Source organism: Littorina saxatilis, unplaced genomic scaffold (genome assembly GCF_037325665.1).
Source record: "Littorina saxatilis isolate snail1 unplaced genomic scaffold, US_GU_Lsax_2.0 scaffold_526, whole genome shotgun sequence".
NCBI classification, from domain to species: domain Eukaryota; kingdom Metazoa; phylum Mollusca; class Gastropoda; order Littorinimorpha; family Littorinidae; genus Littorina; species Littorina saxatilis.
The window spans coordinates 1-22,500 of record NW_027127459.1 but is presented as its reverse complement, the minus strand read 5'-3'; the positions used below and the strand labels follow the sequence as shown (position 1 = coordinate 22,500).

Sequence of the window (22,500 nt, the reverse complement as noted above, 5' to 3'; positions counted from 1 at the left end):
TGGAGTATGCACTTGCGACATTGTTCAACTTATTTCATCCTAGTACATGTATTTTGACGTTCGAGGCGAAATCAATGGCGTACCATTGTGCAGTTAATGAATGCAGTAATGGCATGTACCGTTTGAAGAAGTGGAAGACCACAACGTGCGCAGTTCATGACGTTTTGCAGAGCGAGTGCGAGTGCTCGGCACCCTTCAGGTATGTTTACTTTCTTTCCTAAAATGTTCGTTTTTGAGCTATTGATTTGTTTCATATAAGTTTTAACAATAGTATTTACCTGTTTTGTTAGGACTTATTTTTAATTTTGTTGTCTCACAACAAAGGTTTTAAGTGAAATATGCCTGTAGTGTCCCCTTTTCGCAGCTGAGTCACTGCAGTCAGTGAGTGAGAGTAGGTAACTGACTTAACTCGCTGTCTGTCACAGTCTTGAAGTGTCATGATCACAGTCATACAAACTGACTGGTGAAATAAAGCACGAACATCCCGGTATTGTAAAGATAGTTGTACTGGCGATAGACAATAATTACGTATTTGGATAATTTGCAGCTGATCTGCCCATGTGACACTGACAAGTCAAAAAGTACAAGAGGAAGGTGCAGAGCGTACACTTTGCTTTGATATGTGGCCTCATTTTCATAATGTTTTCTTTCATTTGAATTTCATGTTATTCCTAACTGTGTTCTTCCAGGTTGTATTCCATTCCAACACGCAAGACCAATCCAAGCAGCCGTGACAAATGGAAGATACTCATCAACAGGATTCATCCAGCAAGCAAAAGGCTTCTTTCACCCTCCAAGGATCAGAAAATCTGCTCCAAACATTTTGTGGATGGGCGACCGACCGACAGGCACCCCTTCTCAACAGAACTTCTTGGATTTCCGGACTTTAAAAAAAAGGTCAGTTAGTTACGTTGCAAACCATTTTAAGTTTCTGTTTTGATGGTCGTTCTTTTTTTTAAAATTTAAGACGGGGCCAACCGGAGTGCATAGTTCATCAGACATCTTGGGATGTAATATTTTTGCGGCAAACTAGTGGACCAATCCTCAATAAACTTTACCACAGAGTTCCTGAGAACGATATCCCCATTTGTTGGTTTTATATGATATATATATTTTCTATTAATGTCTTTTATGATGTCATATTACCTGGTCAAGTAAAGGATGCGATGCATTCAATTTAAGTCACTGCGAGTTCAACAGATTGACTAGATGTGGTAATTTCGCTTCATGCCACTTGTTTTATGTTATTGTGGCTAAGTATGATTTGCAATTTTATGTTTTAAAGGTTGCCAGAGTGCTGATGCACGACTCCGCGCCTTTGTCAAAGCGGGCCAGACGGGAAGTGCCGGAACCAGCCCCAGAACCAGCCCCAGGCGGTACACCGGAGCCCATGGAGACAGCAGACCCAGTCATCGAGGTCCAGGCAACACAAGGAGGGTCCCTCAGCATCAACGGTTTGCTGCTGGCCATCTTTGTCCTGATGACGGTGGCAACCCAGCTCTTTCGACAAGTCCGCAGACTGACACAAGACATCCTTGCGCTTCACGTGCAGTGCTCACAGCTGAGAAAGGAGCTTGAAGCCCTGCGCCAGACTACCCAAGAAAGAGCAAGTGCAGCTTCACCCCTTCCACCCAAGCCTGAAAGAAGCAACTCCAAAAAGTGTCGAGTGCTAGTGAAAGGTAAACATGCAAAAAGCCAGCCAAATATTTTCCGTGATTTGCTGACAGCAAAGAATGTCAAGTACTATACTGGTGTCCGGAGCATAGCTCTTGTACAGTTGATTCACGACTTTGTGAAAGACTTCGTTGTGAGACGGCATCAGGGCCAGGCAAGTGTTAAAAGAAAGCGAGTGTTCCGTAAAACTCCATCAAAGTTTGGCCCCAAACGCTTTCTCCGTAGCATCGACGAGCTTGTCTTAGTGCTGATGAGACTCAGACTAGGCCTTGACCTCCAAGACCTGGCGGACAGATTTGCCATTTCGGTAAGCCTGGCATCAAAAGTGTTTACAAGCTGGATGAAGGCGCTTTCTGCAACTCTCTGCCATATGGTGCAGATACCTGATGTGGAGACTGTTCTCGCAACCAAGCCAGTGCGCTACAGGGGAAGAGACCTGACGAACCTTGTTGCAATCATTGATTGCACTGAAATTTTCATCGAAACACCTCAAGATTTGGCAACCCAGGCTGCAACCTGGAGCGATTACAAACATCACAACACTTTGAAAATCCTTGTGGCTGTATGCCCCAACAGTTACATTTGTTATGTTTCGGCGGTGTATGAGGGGCGAATATCAGACACTGAACTGACCAAGGATTGTGGTTTTCTTGAACAACTTGATCCACACACGTGTGTGATGGCTGACAAAGGTTTCAGCATTGCAACAGAATGTGCACAGCAATCGCTTGGGCTGATTATACCACCAGGACGACGGGGCCAGTCACAAATGTCTAAAGTTCTAGTGCAAAAAACAAAAAAAGTTGCAAACCTGAGAATCCTTGTAGAACAAGTTATTAGGCGCTTGAAATGCTTCAAGTTCCTGAAGAACGAAATGAGCTTGGCTGCTGCTGATCTTGTGGATGAGGCTGTGATAGTGTGTGCTGCATTGTGCAATTTGCAGCGACCTATTTATGTGCAGTAGAATATGGGCAGTTGCTATGAATGAAGCAGATGGTTGTACTTGTATTTTATAAGTATTATATGGACATGACTCAGAAATGCTGTCAGACTGCCCAGTGATTCAATTCAAACCGCCAATATGCGCATTTGTGTTTCATTCTATCATTGAAAAGGGGGTGTACCGTGTTGCAATGAAATCGGTTTGTGGTTACCAAAAGATATGATGAATGTACTTTTCCACTCCAGCATGGTGAAAATGTTTGACAGTACTCTGCTACAACTGTACAAACTGCAACATGGTCAGAGAGTGTAAAGATGGTTGTGACCATTATACATAATTAACTAGGATTTGTTTTTACTTGCTTAGTAGAGTGTGAATTATGAACACTAGAACATTGTTGTTTGTAAATTTTGGATACATTTCTTATAAAAAAAACTCAGGACATGCATCTTCACAGAATTATTTTTTTGGTAAGATTTGTGTACAGTGGAACCCCCCTTTTAAGACCTAAACAGATCTGAGGAAACCAAGTCTTAAAAAGAAGGGAGTCTTAAACAGTGGGGGTAATTTTACAGAGGATATGAACAGGAAAAAAGGAGGGAGTCTTAAGGGGGGTTCCACTGTATGTTTGTGTTTTGATTTGGTGGGTTTCTATTTGGCAATGGCTAGACTTCTTCGTGCACATAGTTTTCATAAAGCCGAAGAAAGGTGTGTTTTCACAAATAGTTCAGTTTGTTGAGGTTATGAATACTAGCTGGAGTTTTTATTTGCATTTCATGTTTTAATTTGTTCGACCAGAAGTGATTTGATTCACTAGTCTTATTTTATCCGACATACCAGGATTGTGTGTTGTGCAAATTGATACCACTGCCAGATAGATGCTTTTGTGGGGTTACAAGTTGGATCTTTACCAATACCATAACTTAACTATGGATAATGTGTTGTGTAAGTATTATTGTGACCTATGCAATAAATCTTGTGATTTGTTCCAAAGTCTTTTGCAATGTCTAATTATGTCTGAGTGTGTGTATGAGAGTTGATCAAATGGATGTGAGATGCAGTCCAAATCTTATTTTTAGGGTCACTTTTCTCACAGTTCACACACAGACCATGCACACAGTTCAAATTGATAAACAAATATGGTGGCTCACAATTCTGTGTTATTCAACTTGTCACATTCATACATTTCATCCATTTAGCACATGACTTACTCTTAATAGTCTTATGAAAAGCAGGCACACTCTTCACACATCAAATTGTTGCATTAATTTAATAAGAAAAATATGTATTGAATTTAGACAAAACCATCGTTATACATGGCATTGCTTCTTGCTCATCAATTATGTTGAAAAGCTGGCAGGCTGCACAAACAAAGAGTTATTTCTGTGTTTGTCAACTTTTCTCATTCATTTAATAAGATACATATATATCGTCTTGCCATGGAATTTTGGCGTAACTTGTTTAAGACCAGTTTTCTTTCTTTCTTTGGCGACAGGGGGAAGATGGGATAGAGCCACTTGTCAATTGTTTCTAAAAATTCTTGTTCACAAAAGCACAGACAGGTTTTCAGCAGTAGGCCAATACTGATCATTTGTATAACAACACAGTGGTTTTTACCCCCTTAGGCAATAATTCCATGACAACAATATGTTGGACAGCATCGGTCAAAAACACTTGTAGTTGTACAAAAAATCTGTTCTTTTGAACGGCATGGGTCTGCCTCATGAAGTTGAAGCGCCAGTACTAGTAGACTTAGGCCCCCCCAAAAATAGGTGTGGTTACGGTAACATAGCCCAAAAAAATAGGGTAGGAAGGTAGGCAAGTTTTTTTAAACTTTTTTTTCTAATGTGTACAAATTAAACCTACTTGACAGGGAAATAAGTGTGCGACTCGGGCGCTTTTGCTTTCATTGCGTTTTCTGCACTCATTTTTTTTGTTTTGACAAATGAAATAAAAAGTTATATGGTCGGCCCCTAAAAATAGGGTAGGTCGGGTTACCGTAACCACACCTATTTTTTTTAGGCCTTACATAAGACATAATTAACAAAACAAGCTCTGCAACATTTATTCCATTCACACACAACCCATGCACACTATGCAAAACTGAAGAAAAAAAACCTTGCACTTCTGCATTATTCAACTTAGTCACAAGAAATTACACAAAAACAAAGGAACATTCAGCACACACAAATAATAATATTACAAGAATTTATAACGTGCACATATTTCACCTCAAGGCGCACTCGTACACATTCTTTCGCAATTAACAACTGATGCACACTTATATCCTAAGTATAAATCCCATGAAGATGACACGGCAACAACAGAGACACAGCACTCAAAAATAAGCATGAAAAACAAAAGACAATTTCAAATCATAATTATGTACATGGCTATTTACAAGTTCTGCTCTGATTTAGGCTTGCGAGTGAAATTGACATAAAACATGTATTGAAAAGAACGCTCATGCTCAAACCACACATTTCATACAAATCCAGCAGTCATCATCCCCTGGTTCAGAACCCTCCACAAAACCAACACAGTGTTGGTGGAACCATTCTGGACAGGAATCACACTTTATGGAAAAGTCACAAAAGGATGCTGGTTCTTCGGCAATGTCTGACATACATACACCACAACGGTAAATCTTGATCACTGCAACTTTTTTGGCCACTTTTGATTTTTGCATAACTAATCGCTTGCGCTTTGGGGGAGGGATGTCTGGCAAGAGAAGAGGTGGGGAACTTGGTCGCTTTGGGGAATGGCTGCACGATGCACTGGCAGTCGCAGGAGCATTTTGCACTGGAGTTTTTCTCAACAGTTCAGCAGCGACCTGGTTCCCCCAAAACCATTCCAGATTCGCAAGCATTCGCAGCCAGAATTCCTCATCGAACAGAATGGGAACAATCAAGCTCCCATGCTCTGAGTAGACAAAAAGGTCGCAGGCGGGTCGTCTGGTCAGGGCCATCTGTCCTTGAATTTGTCCATAATACTGATGCGCCTTCTTCAGACGAATCTGACCGTCGACGACTTCCTCCAAGTAGGGAATGTTGCCGACTGTAGGTTTTTCATGCTTTATCGACTCGGGGCACTTGATTTCGCACAACCCCTCACCGCAGCAATCACAGCTGGTAACGAGGTCTGGACTTGAAGCCAGGAACGGATAATTGGCATCAATCACAATGCCACTGTCACAGGCAGACCATTTTTTGTGCTTCTTGCTCGTCTGTTGAATGTAACTTTGTTTTGCTGCAGGCTCCAGGGATAGTCCATGTTTCATTGCCACAGTGAGTGGTGTACTTCCTCGTCCCATGATTTTGTCCATAAGCCATGTTGACTTGTCTTTCCCATTTGTGTTGGCCTTTTTCAAAGTCTCAGACTTGGTGTGAATGTTGTAAAATATGGATGACGTTATACGTCCCTGTCTCTGAGACTTCCATTCGGCACAATCACTTTGTGCCCTCGTGGCTCTCTCCACAGCAGATATTTCCTCTTCTGTCAGGGTCATGGCTTCCAGTAGCTCCTCTGTAGTGGAACACGAGTCAGCAAGGGAAAGGACAGTTGCAGGCAAGATGGGGTTTTGCGGTTGTGCTGGCTTCTGCTTTTTCCTTGTCAAAATGAAGACGCTGTCAGCGGCCTCTTTTTCAAAGAAATTTTCCAGTTTCTGAGCCATTGCCCCAGAGTCTAACAGTTTCTCTCTGTCCTCAGCGTAGAAAGGCTGAAAATCCTTCCGCAAACGCCTTGCTTCTTCTTTGCGTTCCCTGGAAGTTTTCTGCCCGTACACATCCTTGGCAACATGATTATCTCGCCACTTGCCAGGTTTTCTTGCAACTGATCCGCTTGGGGCAACCCAGGTACACAAATTTTCAGTTCCTCTGAGGTCTGTGGCTCCACATTTCACTGCAGCCTCTACCCGGAACAAGAGCCCTGCAATATGATTGCAGGAACCTAGCATGCCAGCAGCACAGGTGCAGTGGGCCGTCTTGATCTCGCCACCTGCAGAAGTTTCATTTTTCTTGGTTATCATCACCCAGACTCTGTAGGGTTTGTTCCGGATACTCATTGAAGGATACACTGCAGCCTTCAAAATACAGAGTGATGCCGTCTTCCTCACTGGGTGGTACATTATCTCACGTACCCACTCACAAGTAAAGTACCTGTATGCCTTGCCTTCCTTGTAGTTATTGAGAAGACGGTGTATCAGGTCGATCTGGTTTGCTGCAGTCTTCTTCAAATAGTCAGAAATGTCGCTGATATACAAGCTGGGCCAGGAAAACCTGCCAGTTTCTTCAGACAGCCACCCATCATCAAAGGTAGCAGGATCCGGATAAGTCTCACCGTCAACAGTCAGCTTGCTCTTGTATTCGCCAAGAAGCCGCCTCTCTCTCTGCTCAGCTTCATCGTCAACTGGGGTGTCCGATTCAAAGGCAGCCCAGCTCCTGCGACAGAAAAATATATTTATTCAATTTTATGTTTTACTCTTAGAACAGTGTACACACAGGCAGATCAAATCTCTGTTTAACCAAACCACAGTTTTAAGTTAACTCATATCCAACACAACATAACACCCACACGAACGAGAAATCTCATGAACAGTTGATTACAATGGTGTTAAAAAAAACACAAGTTTATTTCATCCTCTACTGTTACTGTAGTTGAGAAAAAGAAGTAGGAAACAGAGTCATAGATGCACTGATCAGTCTGATCTAGACACCACAACAGTGAGTGAGGGCAGGTTGGCAGGGTCTTTTCATACATCGCATGAGCTATAATTTTGGCATCTAGATGCAAAAATACTTTTACTCATTGTAAATATTTAAACTATTGTTTGTTGAAAACAGGAGAAAAGTGAGACGCACAGATATATCTAGCAAAAGACCATGAGTATCATGAGTATGCCACGATCGACACTCACTGAAGTGGCACCTGCAAAACTCATGTCAAGAACGTAGAAAAACAACCTTAAATGTTCACTCACCTCGCAACAAGTTCATCAAAATCGCCATCAACGCTTAGTTTTCGGACACTAAGGAAGTATTTAAGCGCATCAACGCTCCAGAGTCGTAGTTTCTGCAGAGAAATGTCGCTCAAATCCATGGTGTGATCAACTGTGCAATGAAGAGGTCGGCGCTTTACTCGTACGCGGCGGAGGTTTCGAATGCGCATGCGCGAGTTTCGGAACTGTGAAATCGTCTAATCACACGGCAAAACACAAACACGTACACGCATACTCTCCCACTCTCTCTCTCTCTCTCTCTCTCTCTCTCTCTCTCATTCTTACACACACACACACACACACACACACTAGGAGTGCAGACGATGAAAGGGAGGCCACTCCACTGTATTGCACTGGTCGTACCGGAAATACAGCCACGTTGGATTGGCCAGCAGACGTCACCGGCTAGCCACAACACGATCGTTTTTCTGACTTTACAGCAGATTCATTTGCTCATCGTGATCTTCACTCGCGAAAAAGGTACGAGAAGTCACATATATATGTCTTAACGTAGTCAATATCACATTTTCACGTTTGATACGACCTAGTGCTCGACAGAACGCAAGTGTGTGTTTCGACATTCTCTGATTCTGACATTTTTAATCAAATCGTGTGTGACCCTTCTACACGTTTCCTACGATTTTGAACTGAATAAATGTTTCAGTGACCGCAACAACAACAAATTATTCACTAACACTTGTTATAATATAGTTCATTCTTAACTGTGGTACATGACTGTTGAGGCAGATAATACTTTGCTACAAAGTACAACTTCTAGTTCTACAAGGTACACCTACAGTACAGTACTAGAGTTTTTAGCCAGAAATCTGCACAATATTGCCAAACGGCCTATTGGTCATATGAAATCAAAATTATTCGTTATGATATGTCAGTGTGCTGCGATTTTCAAATTAGTTGAAAATTCTCTTTCACTTACGACTGACTTTAAAGAAAATCAAAAAGGTCTGTCAATCAACTAAGTATTTTTTATAAGCAAAGAAAAATTATCACTTTATTGAAATTGATGTTGCAACAGACCAGAAGTAAATAACCTGTGCACTCATGTTAACATTTCCTCTTGGTTTTTTTTTCTTCTCTAGATCACAGGAACCATTACCATTATTACTAACTGTGTGAAAAATGCCAGCTGAGGTATTACGCCTGTGTTTCTGTCTGCTATATATCTGACTCTGTATCCTGTCTGTCTGTGTGTACTACTACTACTAACTGTAGCGGACATATATATTTTTAGGCTAGTGCACCATTTTTTTTATATTTAGTCAAGTTTTGACTAAATATTTTAACATCGAGGGGGAATCGAAACGAGGGTCGTGGTGTATGTGCGTGTGTGTGCATGTGTGCGTGTGTGCGTGTGTGTGTGTGTGTAGAGCGATTCAGACTAAACTACTGGACCGATCTTTATGAAATTTGACATGAGAGTTCCTGGGTATGAAATCCCCATACATTTTTTTCATTTTTTTGATAAATGTCTTTGATGACGTCATATCCGGCTTTTCGTGAAAGTTGAGGCGGCACTGTCACGCCCTCATTTTTCAACCAAATTGGTTGAAATTTTGGTCAAGTAATCTTCGACGAAGCCCGGGGTTCGGTATTGCATTTCAGCTTGGTGGCTTAAAAATTAATTAATGACTTTGGTCATTAAAAATCTGAAAATTGTACAAAAAAATAAAAATTTATAAAACGATCCAAATTTACGTTTATCTTATTCTCCATCATTTGCTGATTCCAAAAACATATAAATATGTTATATTCGGATTAAAAACAAGCTCTGAAAATTAAATATATACAAATTATTATCAAAATTAAATTGTCCAAATCAATTTAAAAACACTTTCATCTTATTCCTTGTCGGTTCCTGATTCCAAAAACATATAGATATGATATGTTTGGATTAAAAACACGCTCAGAAAGTTAAAACAAAGAGAGGTACAGAAAAGCGTGCTATCCTTCTTAGCGCAACTACTACCCCGCTCTTCTTGTCAATTTCACTGCCTTTGCCATGAGCGGTGGACTGACGATGCTACGAGTATACGGTCTTGCTGAAAAATGGCAGCTACTTGACTAAATATTGTATTTTCGCCTTACGCGACTTGTTTTACTTTCTGGGCTGCCTATATGACTACATACTTTTAAAAGCCAAAATCTAGTTCTGTTGCACTTGCACTGTTGCAGTCAGTTTGAGAAAGAAAAAAAGTATTAAACTTAAAGTAATCATATGAATCTACACTCAAGCTTACAGTTACAGTCATAAACATGTGTAGTCATCGGTTTTGTTTATTTGTATGGGCAAATAACTAGCTTATGTGGTTTGCAGAAACAAAGGATGATATAGGACGTTACAGGAAATAGTACAGTATGTGACTTCTTCTTTCTCGTCACTACTTCAAACATTCAATTCTGTGGCACGAACAAATGTCGGCCACCATGTGTACACTTACGTGGTTAATACACAAAGGCATTAGTCCTTGGCTTTACCTCTCCCCCACTGTGAACAAGTTCAGGCACCTCTGCCAAAATAAATGCAGTTTTTAGCGATTTGAAGAGCGTTTTACAGGTATTTTGCTGACTGCCGATTCCAAAAGGCATCCATCATAAGCATATGTTGACAGGTATATCATCGCATGCCAACAATACCATATCATTCTCATCATCACCATTCTCCCATTTACTAGAAATTCTTTAACTACCTTCTTTATTTATACCTTCCAGGACAAGATGGCGTCTATGGCGGAACAGCCATGCTACACACTGATCAACACAAGCAATGACTTCGAGCAGCCAACAGAACTACAGCTTCGCACGGATCTTGGTAAGACTTTTTACAATTTTTCTCATATATCTCAATCTTAAACAATTAAGACAGAGAAGATTTTTAAGATCATAAGGTGATATTTTAAGATTTGAGGATGAAAGTCGCTTATTCATTTCAGATGCAAGGAGATAGGTTCTGCACAACTCTCACTTACTCTGTTGCATGTCGTATACATAATTTAGAGTGCTTACTTCCCTTTGTTTATCAGGTATTTTAAATGTGTTTGTGTAAAAATACCGGGGAAAACAATTGTCAGGCAGTCCGTCCTAACATTTTTGGACCGCAATCAAGAGGGTTTTGTGTCTATGTTTAGCTTCAAATTTGTCATTACAACCTAGTTTTACCAATTGCTGTGACCAAATGACTGCTTTACAATCAAATTTCAATACAAATATAGCGCAGAGAGCACAATTCTTCGTGGTTCCCACTAATACTATATTAACTCTAATTATTATTATTAAATATTAAATGTATTATGGCTCTTGCCTTTTGGTTATACAGGTTTACAAAACACCTACTGACCTAGCATGCTGTACTGCTATAACAAGTGTAAACCTTGCAGACATCTTACAACTTTTCTCTCTTTCCCAAATCTTTTCCAGAAAAGGGCGACAATCGTACCAAGATCGATGCGCTGAAGAAGGTGATCCAGATGATCCTGAACGGGGAGAAGATGAGCTCACTACTGATGACCGTTATCCGCTTCGTTATGCCCATGCAGGACCACATGGTCAAGAAGCTGCTGCTGGTTTTCTGGGAGGTGGTGCCCAAGTACCACCCTGACGGCAAGCTCATGCAGGAGATGATCCTTGTCTGTGATGCTTACAGGAAGGTGAGACGGCTGATTTGTGTGTGTGGTTAATTAATGGACGATCTTGGAAATACCTCTGTCATAACATGCAGTTCTATTTTCTAATAGACGAACTGCAGAAATAACTTTGTATGGGGTTGTGGACGAGTGCATACTTGTGCTTCTGTTATAATAAGAGTCAGTATTCTTTCACAATAGGTTTAATTTCTGTTATGCCTAGAAAAGGAAAGTTTGGTCATTTTAGAACTTCACCAAATTATGCAAGTGTTTTGTGGAAAATAAACATGCATGCAGGCTTTTGTCATGCATTTTAAACTTTTTTTTGTGGCATGAAAAACATTGCTGGCATTAATTTTCCCGCCTGCTTTCTTTTGATATTGTTGCAGCATGTCGCATGGCATTTTTCCTTGTTTTTATATATGGACAGAAACATTTCGAGTCCTTGAGTTGAGTGAGTTGAGTCAGCAATTAAGTTTTTTTGGTGACTTTTTTGTGTGCGTGTGTAGGATCTGCAGCATCCCAACGAGTTTATCCGTGGATCCACTCTGCGTTTCCTTTGCAAGCTGAAAGAGCCGGAACTGGTCGAGCCGCTCATGCCCTCCATCCGACAGTGCTTGGAACACCGTCACTCTTACGTCCGACGAAATGCTGTGCTGGCCATCTACACTATCTATAGGTAAGCACCCATGTGAGAGAGATATGGGCAATACATGTGTGTTTGGTGAATGTAAAGCAGGGGTGTTCCTAGAAATTTGGCTTTGCTGGTCAAATAACCACCTCTCCAAGAAAACACTGGTCATTTGACCAGCTGATGCAAAAAAAAAATAGTTTAAACTATATCATATTTGTTGCTAATTATAATTTTCTCCTATTGTTTAAACTTACTAATAACACGTATATATATGCTGCTTAAGAAATTATACAAATCTTGAATATTTGGTATTGATTAGCTTTGTACATTGACTTTGCAGAACATTTTGTTTTTGCTTGCGTCAAACCGAAGCCATGGGAACTGGCGAAGCCAGTCTTGTACGAACCCACGGTCGGCCCCACTCTCTGAATCTACTTTCATTTCATCGGTTGCCGCGTTCTCTGTCTCATTCTCACAACCCCCTCCCTCACCTGTTTTGTTCACATACTGCTGCACTGCTCCATGAGGTGCTAAAAAACGTAAGCTGTCGATGCTTTGGGTCAGTTTTTAACTTTTTTTTGCAAGACATGAGGATGACGCACGGTCGATCGATGTTCGGGATGAGTTGGACAGTTTTGAATAAGAATTTCATTTCAAATTTAAGATTGATTTTGCTATTGACCGACGTGGTCATGTAACTGTCTGTCACAGACCGGCTCAAGCTCAATTTTGTCGGACAATTGACCAGTTGAGCCCGAAACATGCCGGTCATTTTGGAGCTTTTGTCAGTCAAATGACCGAAAACCAACGCTAGGAACACTTTCTTTGTTTAGTGGGGCACTGAGGGAGTCTCGGCAAGCCTCGACCCCCGTAAGTGGCCCCACTAAACAAAGAAAGTCTCTCGGGATTCCCAACGTGAGTTATAAATAGAGCATTGTGTAATCTATATTTATCTGTTGGTTTATGTCTGCTTTTTGTGTGTGTCTGTAAACCTGGTGTGGGCGACTGGCTTGTTTGCTGACTAAATCCATCAATCCAATTATCCAGAAGAGGTCATCTCTTCGCATGAATAAGTGTCTCTGTGTTTTCCAGCCTTCTATGTTTCCTAGTCCTACTTGAAAATTACCCTCACAGTCACGTATAACCTAGACTAGTTGAAGCTGTATCAATGCACTTTGCCAGCAGGTGTTCAATAAGCAAATTTCCGGTGTTCAACTGAGATTAACACCGATAATCTAAAATATCACAGAATCTGTTACATTCTAAACCCAGCTTGATTGAATTACAATAAATGTTGGTTCTCATTCCCAAGACTTAGTGTTTGTTTGCTTTCGCAGAGAAAAGTTGTTCTTTCAGTGTGACGCACGTTTCGGTGTCACGTTTTTTAAGCTGTATCTCCCACCAATGTAATGGACCTTCATGAAATTCTGCTTGATTACTCCTAATGATCATTATTCAATGTGTATCTTGAAATTAATCAGTTCTTGGTGTTAAGAATTGCACAAAGTAGAATTAGCACCCCACCCTGGTCACCCTACTTTGAGCTGGATGAATAAACAACTTTTGTTTTACCTGTGTGTATAAGGATGTATGTGGAACATAAATAACCAGATTTGAATAAGCTTTAAGCTGTTTTATCTATTTGACTCCCACCTTCTGTGACCAGCAGTAAAGAAGAACATGTGTTAATTTGTCTGAACAAGTGATGGTCAAATGTACACTATAAGATGTTTGGTGGCTTGTTGACAGACCAGCTTTTTTGTTGGTCCAAGGGGACCATATCGTCTTTTGTTTCATCTGTATCGACCAAGGCCGAAGGCCGCGGTTGATAAATATGAGACAAAAGGCGATATGCTCCCCAAAGGACCAACAACAAAATGCTGGTCTGACAACAAGCCACCAAACATCGTTTTTGTCATCATTTTGGTTGTGCAACAAAATGCACAATAACCCACAGGGAGACGAATTTTTAGAATCCAACTCCGGGCCACAAAGCATCGTCACAGTAGCTCGAGATAACACGTCAACCTTGTATGTGACGTCAAACGTAGCTTGTTGACGCTTTTCTTCCAGTCTGAAAATGTACAGAGCTGCGATCATACGTGCGAGTTCAGTAAGTGTTGAGCATATTTCTTTTCTTTTTAAGTGTTTATGACTTTTCGTTGTGGATTTTGCGATTACAGAGATAAGTTGCAAATTGACCATGAGTCGCCGCGGTAATTATCAACATTGATTGGGTCTTTGAGAGTGAATGCTTACAATCGTTGTCCTCGGAAACACAAATCCAAAGCCGCGATGGTTCCACACATCAAACAATCAGCCTGATTGGCTTTTACTTTGACAATCCACGTTTCACCTGAAAGCTCAAACCCATTCACCACCTCGGTTTATTGCATGGGGACCATGAGATTTATTTCCCAGGTGTTTGTGAATGAAAACTCGTGAAAATGACGACAAAATGCATTATGTATTGTAAATTTGTATTGCTGCAAATTCAACTATCATAAGGAAAAAATCTTGCAAACTTTCAAAAGAACTCATTGCCATCACCTGAACTGAACAACTTTTATTCAGAAAGAATTCCAATTATTCAACTTCAGTAACATAGATAACTGACTCAAAACCTGCACCTCTCCTCTCCAGGCCTCTAGATTTAAAGAATACATCTTTGTACATTGTAAAGCTAAATCAGTAAATGTTTACCTGCATGTCCAGTCTAACAATATTAAATAATACATAGATAAGTACTAAAGTTATCAAGAAAAATGTAGACATGTTACTCCTTACTGTATATATATATCTGTATAAAATATAATTCTGTACAATTATGGATCATGATGAAATTAATCTGGTACAATTTCATACCTTTTGGTTGTCAACAGCACATTTTCAGAGTATACCACCGAATAAATTTACTGATAATATTAGTAACACTAACAAGTAAATGATAATATATTACTCAAAACATTGCTCATAATTTACACATCTACATTCCCTCTCACCATGACAAATATGGAGTGAAAGAGATACACAGAGAGGTAGGATGATAAGTGAGAAAGATTGAGAGGGAGAATTTCAAAAACTTGCAATTCACAACCACATGCTCCAAACCCTTAACCCTGGCAATACCAGAACATAAGCAGGGCCTAGCATTGTAAGCTGAACTCACTTTTTCCAATGCTAGGCCCTGCATAAGTGCAAACATTTCTTGATAACAACTGGCAGAGGCTGTACATAATCATGTCTTGATTTCACACTTCATGCACTGTAATAGGCCATTCTTTTCATCAAGTTAAATGTAGGGCTACAGTGCTGTATTCTGCCTTCTGTCATCCAGACTTAAACACCTCCTACTTGCACCTTGGAGAAGTAGACATTTTCAGAGCAGGAGGAAATCAGTTGTTGAATAGTGTCACTGTTTGAGTAGACAACTTCAACATTGACATTCCCTGATGCATACACTGCCACGCCTGGCTCAGGGTCAAAGTATCTCTTGCGGAACAAGAAGGGGTTGTTGTAGGGATCCAACTTGTGAAAGTTTCTCTTGCACACCTGTTGGCACGGGGACCCTTTCTTGCAAAGCACCAGGGTGACATAGTGCTTGTCGTAGTAGCTCCAGGAGTTAGCGAAGTAGAGACTCACGCCCATGTTGAAGACTGAGAGGGGTGGCAGCAGGACGTACTCCAGGTTGCCTGTTGATAACCTCGGGTTTGTGGTCGTTGGTGGTTGAGAGCTTGAACTGCCGGACATCTCCATCATGCTCTCAACAAGCAAATTGTTGGCTTGTGTAGTTTTCTTGTGGGTTTGCTGTGTTGCAACCATGTCCCAGGCACAGATGTGTAGAGCCTTGTCGGGGGTGTCCACATCACCGGCTGCTGACTGTGAGTTAGTGGCTGTGTAGTTCTGTCCAGTGCGGAGAGTGGTCATCAGGGCCTCCAGGTTGAAGCCAGGAAGTTTCAGGAGAGGCAGGGACCGAAGAAGCAAAGGACCCTTCCTTGAGACCTGCACTTCCATGGCCGCTGCAACCTTAAGGTCGTCTGCCACACCAACCTTGTCTGTGTCTGGAAGGAAATATTGACAACTCGTTTTAGGTTCTGCTTTTCTTGCACTTTTCATATTTATTTGTGAGCTTGTACTTAAGATCAAGTGGCCATTTAATGATTTCACACAAGAACATGAACCGGAATTGTCAGAAGGAAATGTAAGTAAGAGCTCCAAGTATAGATACTGATAGGTGCGTAATCACTAAAGCTCACTTCTGCTTGGAAAGCTAGTTGTCTTGGCTAGCTGCAGAGAGATTCTCATTCATCTGAAACATTTTAAATAAGACATCAGATTGTGTCTATTGCCTAACAACCATCTTGTCTCACTGATTACATCCCAGGAAGCATGTTAGGAAAAAGTAAAGAACACTTACAAGCTGTGAAGAAAGCAGCCGGTGTAGCCGAGTCAACGGGGAAGGTACCCGCAACAGGGCCGTTGGTCAGCCGGTAACTGCAGACAGCATGATAATTTCCTGGCGCGAGCTGAGCAGTGAAGGTGGCTGGATGGTCGCAGGATGAAGAAGACATCGCAAAGTATTCGTGGAATGGGTTTGCCGTCTGAAGAACGCACAGCTCCGTGAAGTGTCTGGCCACAGGTGTGGGTAGAGTGGAGAGACTGTAGCTGTTGTTGCCGCTGTAAGATGTGTTAACACTGCTGCCACTACTCTGGAGAAGGAAAGAAGACAGAACAAGTTGAGATTTGGTTGCAAAACGTTTTTGAATAAAGTGAGCTGTTAAGACGCTTTTATGTTTAGAATACATAGATCTACTCCCTGACATCACGATATAATACAGAACATGCTTCGATAATATTGAATTCTGAATTGAACCATTCTGAATACAGTCTACAAAATGAACACAGTAATGCCACCATTAAAAAGTTTGCTTTTTTTCTGACAAAATGAACACAGGCTAAATGCAATGCTTACTGTGTACATGTATAGATGTTGACATGTATTTTGCAGTCATTATTAACACTATTGCTGATAGTGAATCAATTGATACCATACTGGACTTTACCTGCTTAGCCTTGCTGTGACCAGTGAGGGAATGGCAAGGCCTGTGTGGCTGCAGTTCTACTTGCCCTGTCATCAGTGTAGAACCTGAAAAGACAAGGAAAAGGAAATAAAGAAAAGTGGAAAATAAGACAAAGCAAGTATTTCACTCACTGACTCAGCCAAATATTTCACTCAGTCATGTTCGTTAAATGTCTTTACACTTGATTATACAGGGAAAACAGTATTCAGAACATTATAAGATGTTTGGTGGCTTGTTGACAGACCAGCTTTTTTGTTGGTCCAAGACCAAGGGGACCATATCGTCTTTTGTTTCATCTTTATCGACCAAGGCCGAAGTTGATAAATATGAGACAAAAGGCGTTATGCTCCCCGAGGACCAACAACAAAATGCTGGTCTGACGACAAACCACCAAACATCGTTTTTGTCATCATTTTGGTTGTGCAACAAAATGCACAATAACCCACAGGGAGACGAATTTTTAGAATCCAACTCCGGGCCACAAAGCACAGTCACAGTAGCTCGAGATAACACGTCAACCTTGTATGTGACGTCAAACGTAGCTTGTTGACGCTTTTCTTCCAGTCTGAAAATGTACAGAGCTGCGATCATACTGTGAGTTCAGTAAGTGTTGAGCATATTTCTTTTCTTATAAGTGTTTATGACTTTTCGTTGTGGATTTTGCGATTACAGAGATAAGTTGCAAATTGACCATGAGTCGCCGCGGTAATTATCAACATTGATTGGGTCTTTGAGAGTGAATGCTTACAATCGTTGTCCTCGGAAACACAAATCCAAAGCCGCGATGGTTCCACACATCAAACTATCAGCCTGATTGGCTTTTACTTTGACAATCCACGTTAAACCTGAAAGCTCAAACCCATTCACCACCTCGATTTACTGCATGGGGAACATGAGATTTATTTCCCAGGTGTTTGTGAATGTAAACTCGTGAAAATGATGACAACAGTTTTTAATCTTAACAGCAGTAGGTTTCCTGCGGATATGTTTTGAAAACCATTACAACAAAGTTACTAACAATTACTGAATTAGTATTACAAGGTTTTAAAAAAACTAAACAAAATGTGATTCGTGTATTCAGCATTAGCAACACTTTGCAGCCGAAATGTAAAACACTACACTGTGAAAACTAATTACAAGTTGTGTGAAAAGAAGCATGTTTCACTGTGTTTTGTTTGTTTTTGCAGGTTTCTTTTAAACACAGTAGCATCGTAAAAATAAAATTGACATACTGATTTTAACTGAAAATGTGAAATGAGCTTGCATACATTTTCCAGGCAAAGGAAGTCTTTATAAAACAAATGCATACCTGAGTAAATCGTGCACACTCCACTGATGACCACCTCGCTGAAGATGGGCAGCTGGTCGTTGTTCTGAACTGCTATGCCGTAGGCACTTACAGTCATCCGCTCCCCTGAACTGTTCGGAAGCAGAAACTTGGGCAGCACCACTCTGTCGGATTCAAACAGTGACGCCACTGACGGCATGTAGACGTGAAGAGTTTCTGCCCCATGCCCTTTGTGACAGTTGATGATGAGAATCAGTCGCTCAACACCGTCCCCAAACCCTTGAAGCTGAATCTCACACCTCTGTGCTGCGGGGTGTCGTCTTAGAATCTTGCTGTTCCAGAAGCGTTGTGTAGCTCTGCCAAACTTGTGAAGTTTTTCCTTCATCTTGAGGCTGGTTGGCTGAAAATGTGAACGAATGTAACTTGTAACATGTATGTATGCTCGAACTGAAAGGGCAAAAAAAGAAGAAAAAAAGTGTTATCTCATGGTTGTCTGTAAATCACTTTTAGTTTTAGTAAATGACAAACTATTGCAGCACTTGGCTTATTTGGTTTCATAAAAGTGCATAATCAAAAGAACAAGAAACAGATTTCATTTCTGATTTAATTAAATTGTAGGGCCAAAAAAAATAAATAGGTGTGGTTAAGGTAACATAGCCAAAAAAAATAGGGTAGGAAGGTAGGCAATCACTTTTTTTTTGTTAAACTTTTTTTTCTAATGTGTACAAATTAAACCTACTTTGACAGGGAAATAAGTGTGCGACTCGAGCGCTTTTGCTTTCATTGCGTTTTCTGCACTGTTTTTTTTTAGTTTTTTTGTTGACAAATGTAATAAAAAGTTATAGGGTCGGCCCCTAAAAATAGGGCAAGCGATTCACAGAGCGCGGCGCGTTGTGCAGCGCAGCGATTCCCAGAGCGCGGCTATTGCTCTCACCAGCGCAGATTGTTGACGCGCTTTATTTTTGTACATGCATGATTATCAGCAACATTTTACACTCTTTCTTTGGACACTCAAAAGCAACTTCAGGGCCGCAAGACTACAAAATTGCACTTTCTGCAGACTGAATATACGCGTTCAAATCAACCGGGAAAAAAACCACTAAAAAAACGGTCTGCGCATGCGCGAATTCCAAAATGGCTGCTGAAGTGTTAACTGGTGTGACACCGATTAACAGTTCCGCGGCACTGTACTCGGATAATTGTTTAAAAACGTCATCCCAGTTTAAAAACTCAGCTCCTTTCCATATAGTAGAAACCATGCAATGACATGTAGTGATATGACTGCCAAGTATTCAAGGCCGGTGTCACGAACTGAAAACTCTGCCTGAACAATCCTTCTCATTGCGGTCAATGCGCATGCGCTAACATGGGGAGATTAATCAGGTTGTGAACAACCTAACCCTAACCCTTACCCTAATCCTAACCCTAATCCTAACCCGAACCCTAACCCATGGTTCGATCGGTCAAAGGGTCGCATTTTGTAAGTCCAAGATTGGCGCATGCGCATTGACCGCAATGAGAAGGATTGTTCAGCAGAGGTAGGCACGTTTTTCGGCGCAGCGATATATGGTGAATTCAGTTGTGAGAGAGAGAGAATGGAGCTCTGTTTTTTGTTTCTCAAAAAGACCAGATAGATGTAGCTGTTGTAAACTTTGCGATTGTGAAGGAAATGTATCGGCAGAATACATCGCGCGTCGTGAATCGCAGCGCTCCTCGTAGCGCCGCGCGTTGTAAATCGCAACGCTGCACAACGCGCCGCGCGCTGTGAATCCACTTCGCAAAAATAGGGTAGGTCGGGTTACCGTAACCACACCTATTTTTTTTTTTAGGCCTAGGTAGTTTTCTCTGGAAATGTTTTACCAATTTCAATAAAGCCAAACTCACTGGAAGTTGGAACATTTGTTTCATTCAGAGTTACTGCTGTCTGCCATTGAAGACCTGAACCCTTTCAGTTTCACTTCACTAATAAAACCAAAATTCTTAAATATATAACAATAAGAGGAGAAATCTCACAGAAGTTTGAAATGATGGAATGAAACCGCGCTCAGTAGCAGTAGCACTCACCTTTTCCACAGGTGGATATCTTGGTCGCTCTGTCAAGGCTTGAGGAAGGCCTGACTGTCTGTGGAAGGAGCCGACCAAGTACTCTCTCTGAGCCTCAAGTTTGTCTCTCATGCTAACCACATCAAACATTTGGGGACGCCAGTCTTTGTCAGTCTCATTAGTGTCAATGTCGTCGTCACAGCAAGGGAGACACTCTGATCCACTGTCGGGAGAACATGGAGGTGAATAACTGGGCTGGAATGCCAGATCCGCAGCAGCATTTTCGCGGCATGTGCTTGAACAAGGTGGCAGGAACAAAAACTCTGAAGAAACCTTAGTTTCCGATGGCGAAACCTCAGCTCCGGCGACATCCTTTTCGGAACAAGAGCTGCTGGTCAGACTGATGTCGGATAATGAGTAAACAGCCGATGATGAGTTAGACGCTGCGTCAGGATCAACAGTTTTTGCACAATTGTCAATAAAATGGAATTGCGATGTTCGAGATCCATCATGACCAAACCGAAAATCGCTGCCAGAAAGAAAAGTCTGTTGCGCGTTGGTTTGCAGCCATGTTGATTCTTGACTTGCTGCCGTCATTTTCCAAGCGATTTGTTGAAGTCCGTTTGCTGAGGAGAAACAGTAGGTTGTACAAGATCTTTGTAATGTATACTTGGCGAAGCCACGGACAACTCACGAAATAAGTGTTACATTCATCATCTGACAGCGGGGTCCCGTTTCCACATGAGCTGTGAACAGATTCAGTGTGTGAGTCGTTTCATCGCGCTCTGTCCGCGAGTGGGGTTTTCGATTGGCGTTGCGTGATTTGTTATGGTCGCGGTGATTGGTGGGATCACTAAAAGGGGGCGGTTCAAACTTGTCACCAACACTGTTCAAAAACACGTGGTGAGCCTTGGCTTGATAGTGCGAAGAGCAAAATATGTTTACATTTGCCGTCCGGAAAGAAAAACAAGGCGCGTGAAGCGATATAGAAACATTTGGTCAATCTGTCGGCATCAAACATATAGATCAACACCATAAAACAGTCATTGCCGAGACTATATTTAGATAGTCTCGACTAGTAGTAGTAGTAGTAGTATATAGGGGCGGCTATATTTGTTAGCCGAAGGCCGCGAGGCCTTATTGGTGCCCCTTCTTTGTCAGATACTTTGCATGCCTAAATCCCTATTCTTTCAATGCTTTCAATCAAAGTCGTAAAAAAGGTTAAGAAATTTTGGAGAATTGTCCAAGAAGTTTTTGAAGGCGTCTACTGTGGGTGCGAATTTTATGTTAGCGGGTAGTGCATTCCAATTGTTAGCAACTCTTTGAGAAAACGAAAACTTGCGCTTGTTAGTCTTACAGTGTTGAACAAAGATTTTTCCGTGGCTGTTTCTGGTGTTGTCTGTCTGCTTGAATGTGAATATTTTGTGCATGTCAATGTCATCCACCCCATTTATAATTCTATATGTTTGTATTAGGTCACCCCTTGTCCTCCTTCCCTTCAGAGAGTGGAGGTCTAGGTATTTGAGTCTGTCCGCGTAAGACTTATCCCGGCACTCCTTTAGAATTTTAGTTGCTCGACGCTGCACCCTCTCAATTGTCTGAGACTGTCTCTTGAGGAATGGGCTCCACACCACATTTGCATATTCCACCAGTGGTCTCACAAAGGCTTTGTATAGCTTTAAGAAGGTGTCCTTGTCAAGAAATGAGAACGTTCGTTTGATAATTCCAATCCTCTGATTAGCTTTTGACACAACTCCTCGAATATGCGGGTCGAATGACAAATTGCTGTCGAAAACAACACCGATGTCCTTTTCCTCATCACATACATTTATTTTTTCAATAGCATCATTGACAGTCATCACGTAGTCATATTTGGGATTCTTTTTACCAGAATGCAGAACATTGCACTTTGAAACATTAAAAAATAATTTCCATTTATTTGTCCAATCCTGAAGTAAGTGTATGTCTTTTTGCATGACTGAACTGTTTGTTGCTTTATTGTACAGTTTTGTATCATCCGCAAAAATCTAACGACCGAGATGGGTCATCGTAAAAACAACAGGAACAACAATTGGTACAAAACTGTGTTTAACTTTGTGGTTGCTACACAAAAGTTGAATGGGCATTTCACCCCGAAGATTGACTCGCGCTTTTCTTCCAAATTAATTTCAGATGGGGGGGGGGGGGGGGGGGGGGGGGG

At 41.3% G+C, this 22,500-nt stretch overlaps 4 protein-coding genes across 4 annotated transcripts; 2 read left to right on the top strand and 2 right to left on the bottom strand.

Annotated features, from left to right (window-relative positions):
• Positions 1 to 34: 34 nt before the first annotated feature.
• Positions 35 to 3,628, top strand: LOC138955912 (uncharacterized). The gene is made up of 2 exons (XM_070327417.1): positions 35 to 199; positions 690 to 3,628. The coding sequence occupies exon 2, from the start codon at positions 1,301 to 1,303 to the stop codon at positions 2,636 to 2,638; it is 1,338 nt and encodes a 445-aa protein (XP_070183518.1). The 5' UTR covers positions 35 to 199; positions 690 to 1,300; the 3' UTR covers positions 2,639 to 3,628.
• Positions 3,629 to 3,765: 137 nt separating this feature from the next.
• Positions 3,766 to 7,775, bottom strand: LOC138955911 (uncharacterized). Its single transcript, XM_070327416.1, has 2 exons — positions 7,596 to 7,775; positions 3,766 to 7,056 (listed from the first exon to the last, which is right to left on the bottom strand). The coding sequence occupies exons 1-2, from the start codon at positions 7,712 to 7,714 to the stop codon at positions 5,088 to 5,090; spliced, it is 2,088 nt and encodes a 695-aa protein (XP_070183517.1). The 5' UTR covers positions 7,715 to 7,775; the 3' UTR covers positions 3,766 to 5,087.
• A 936-nt stretch (positions 7,776 to 8,711) lies between these two features.
• LOC138955909 (coatomer subunit beta-like) lies at positions 8,712 to 11,937 on the top strand. The gene is made up of 4 exons (XM_070327415.1): positions 8,712 to 8,765; positions 10,344 to 10,443; positions 11,049 to 11,278; positions 11,764 to 11,937. The coding sequence occupies exons 1-4, from the start codon at positions 8,754 to 8,756 to the stop codon at positions 11,935 to 11,937; spliced, it is 516 nt and encodes a 171-aa protein (XP_070183516.1). The 5' UTR covers positions 8,712 to 8,753.
• Positions 11,938 to 14,438: 2,501 nt separating this feature from the next.
• On the bottom strand, positions 14,439 to 16,618 carry LOC138955913 (uncharacterized). The gene is made up of 2 exons (XM_070327418.1): positions 16,306 to 16,618; positions 14,439 to 15,949 (listed from the first exon to the last, which is right to left on the bottom strand). Exons 1-2 carry the CDS (start codon positions 16,457 to 16,459, stop codon positions 15,228 to 15,230), a joined length of 876 nt encoding a protein of 291 aa, XP_070183519.1. The 5' UTR covers positions 16,460 to 16,618; the 3' UTR covers positions 14,439 to 15,227.
• Between the last annotated feature and the right edge of the window lie 5,882 nt (positions 16,619 to 22,500).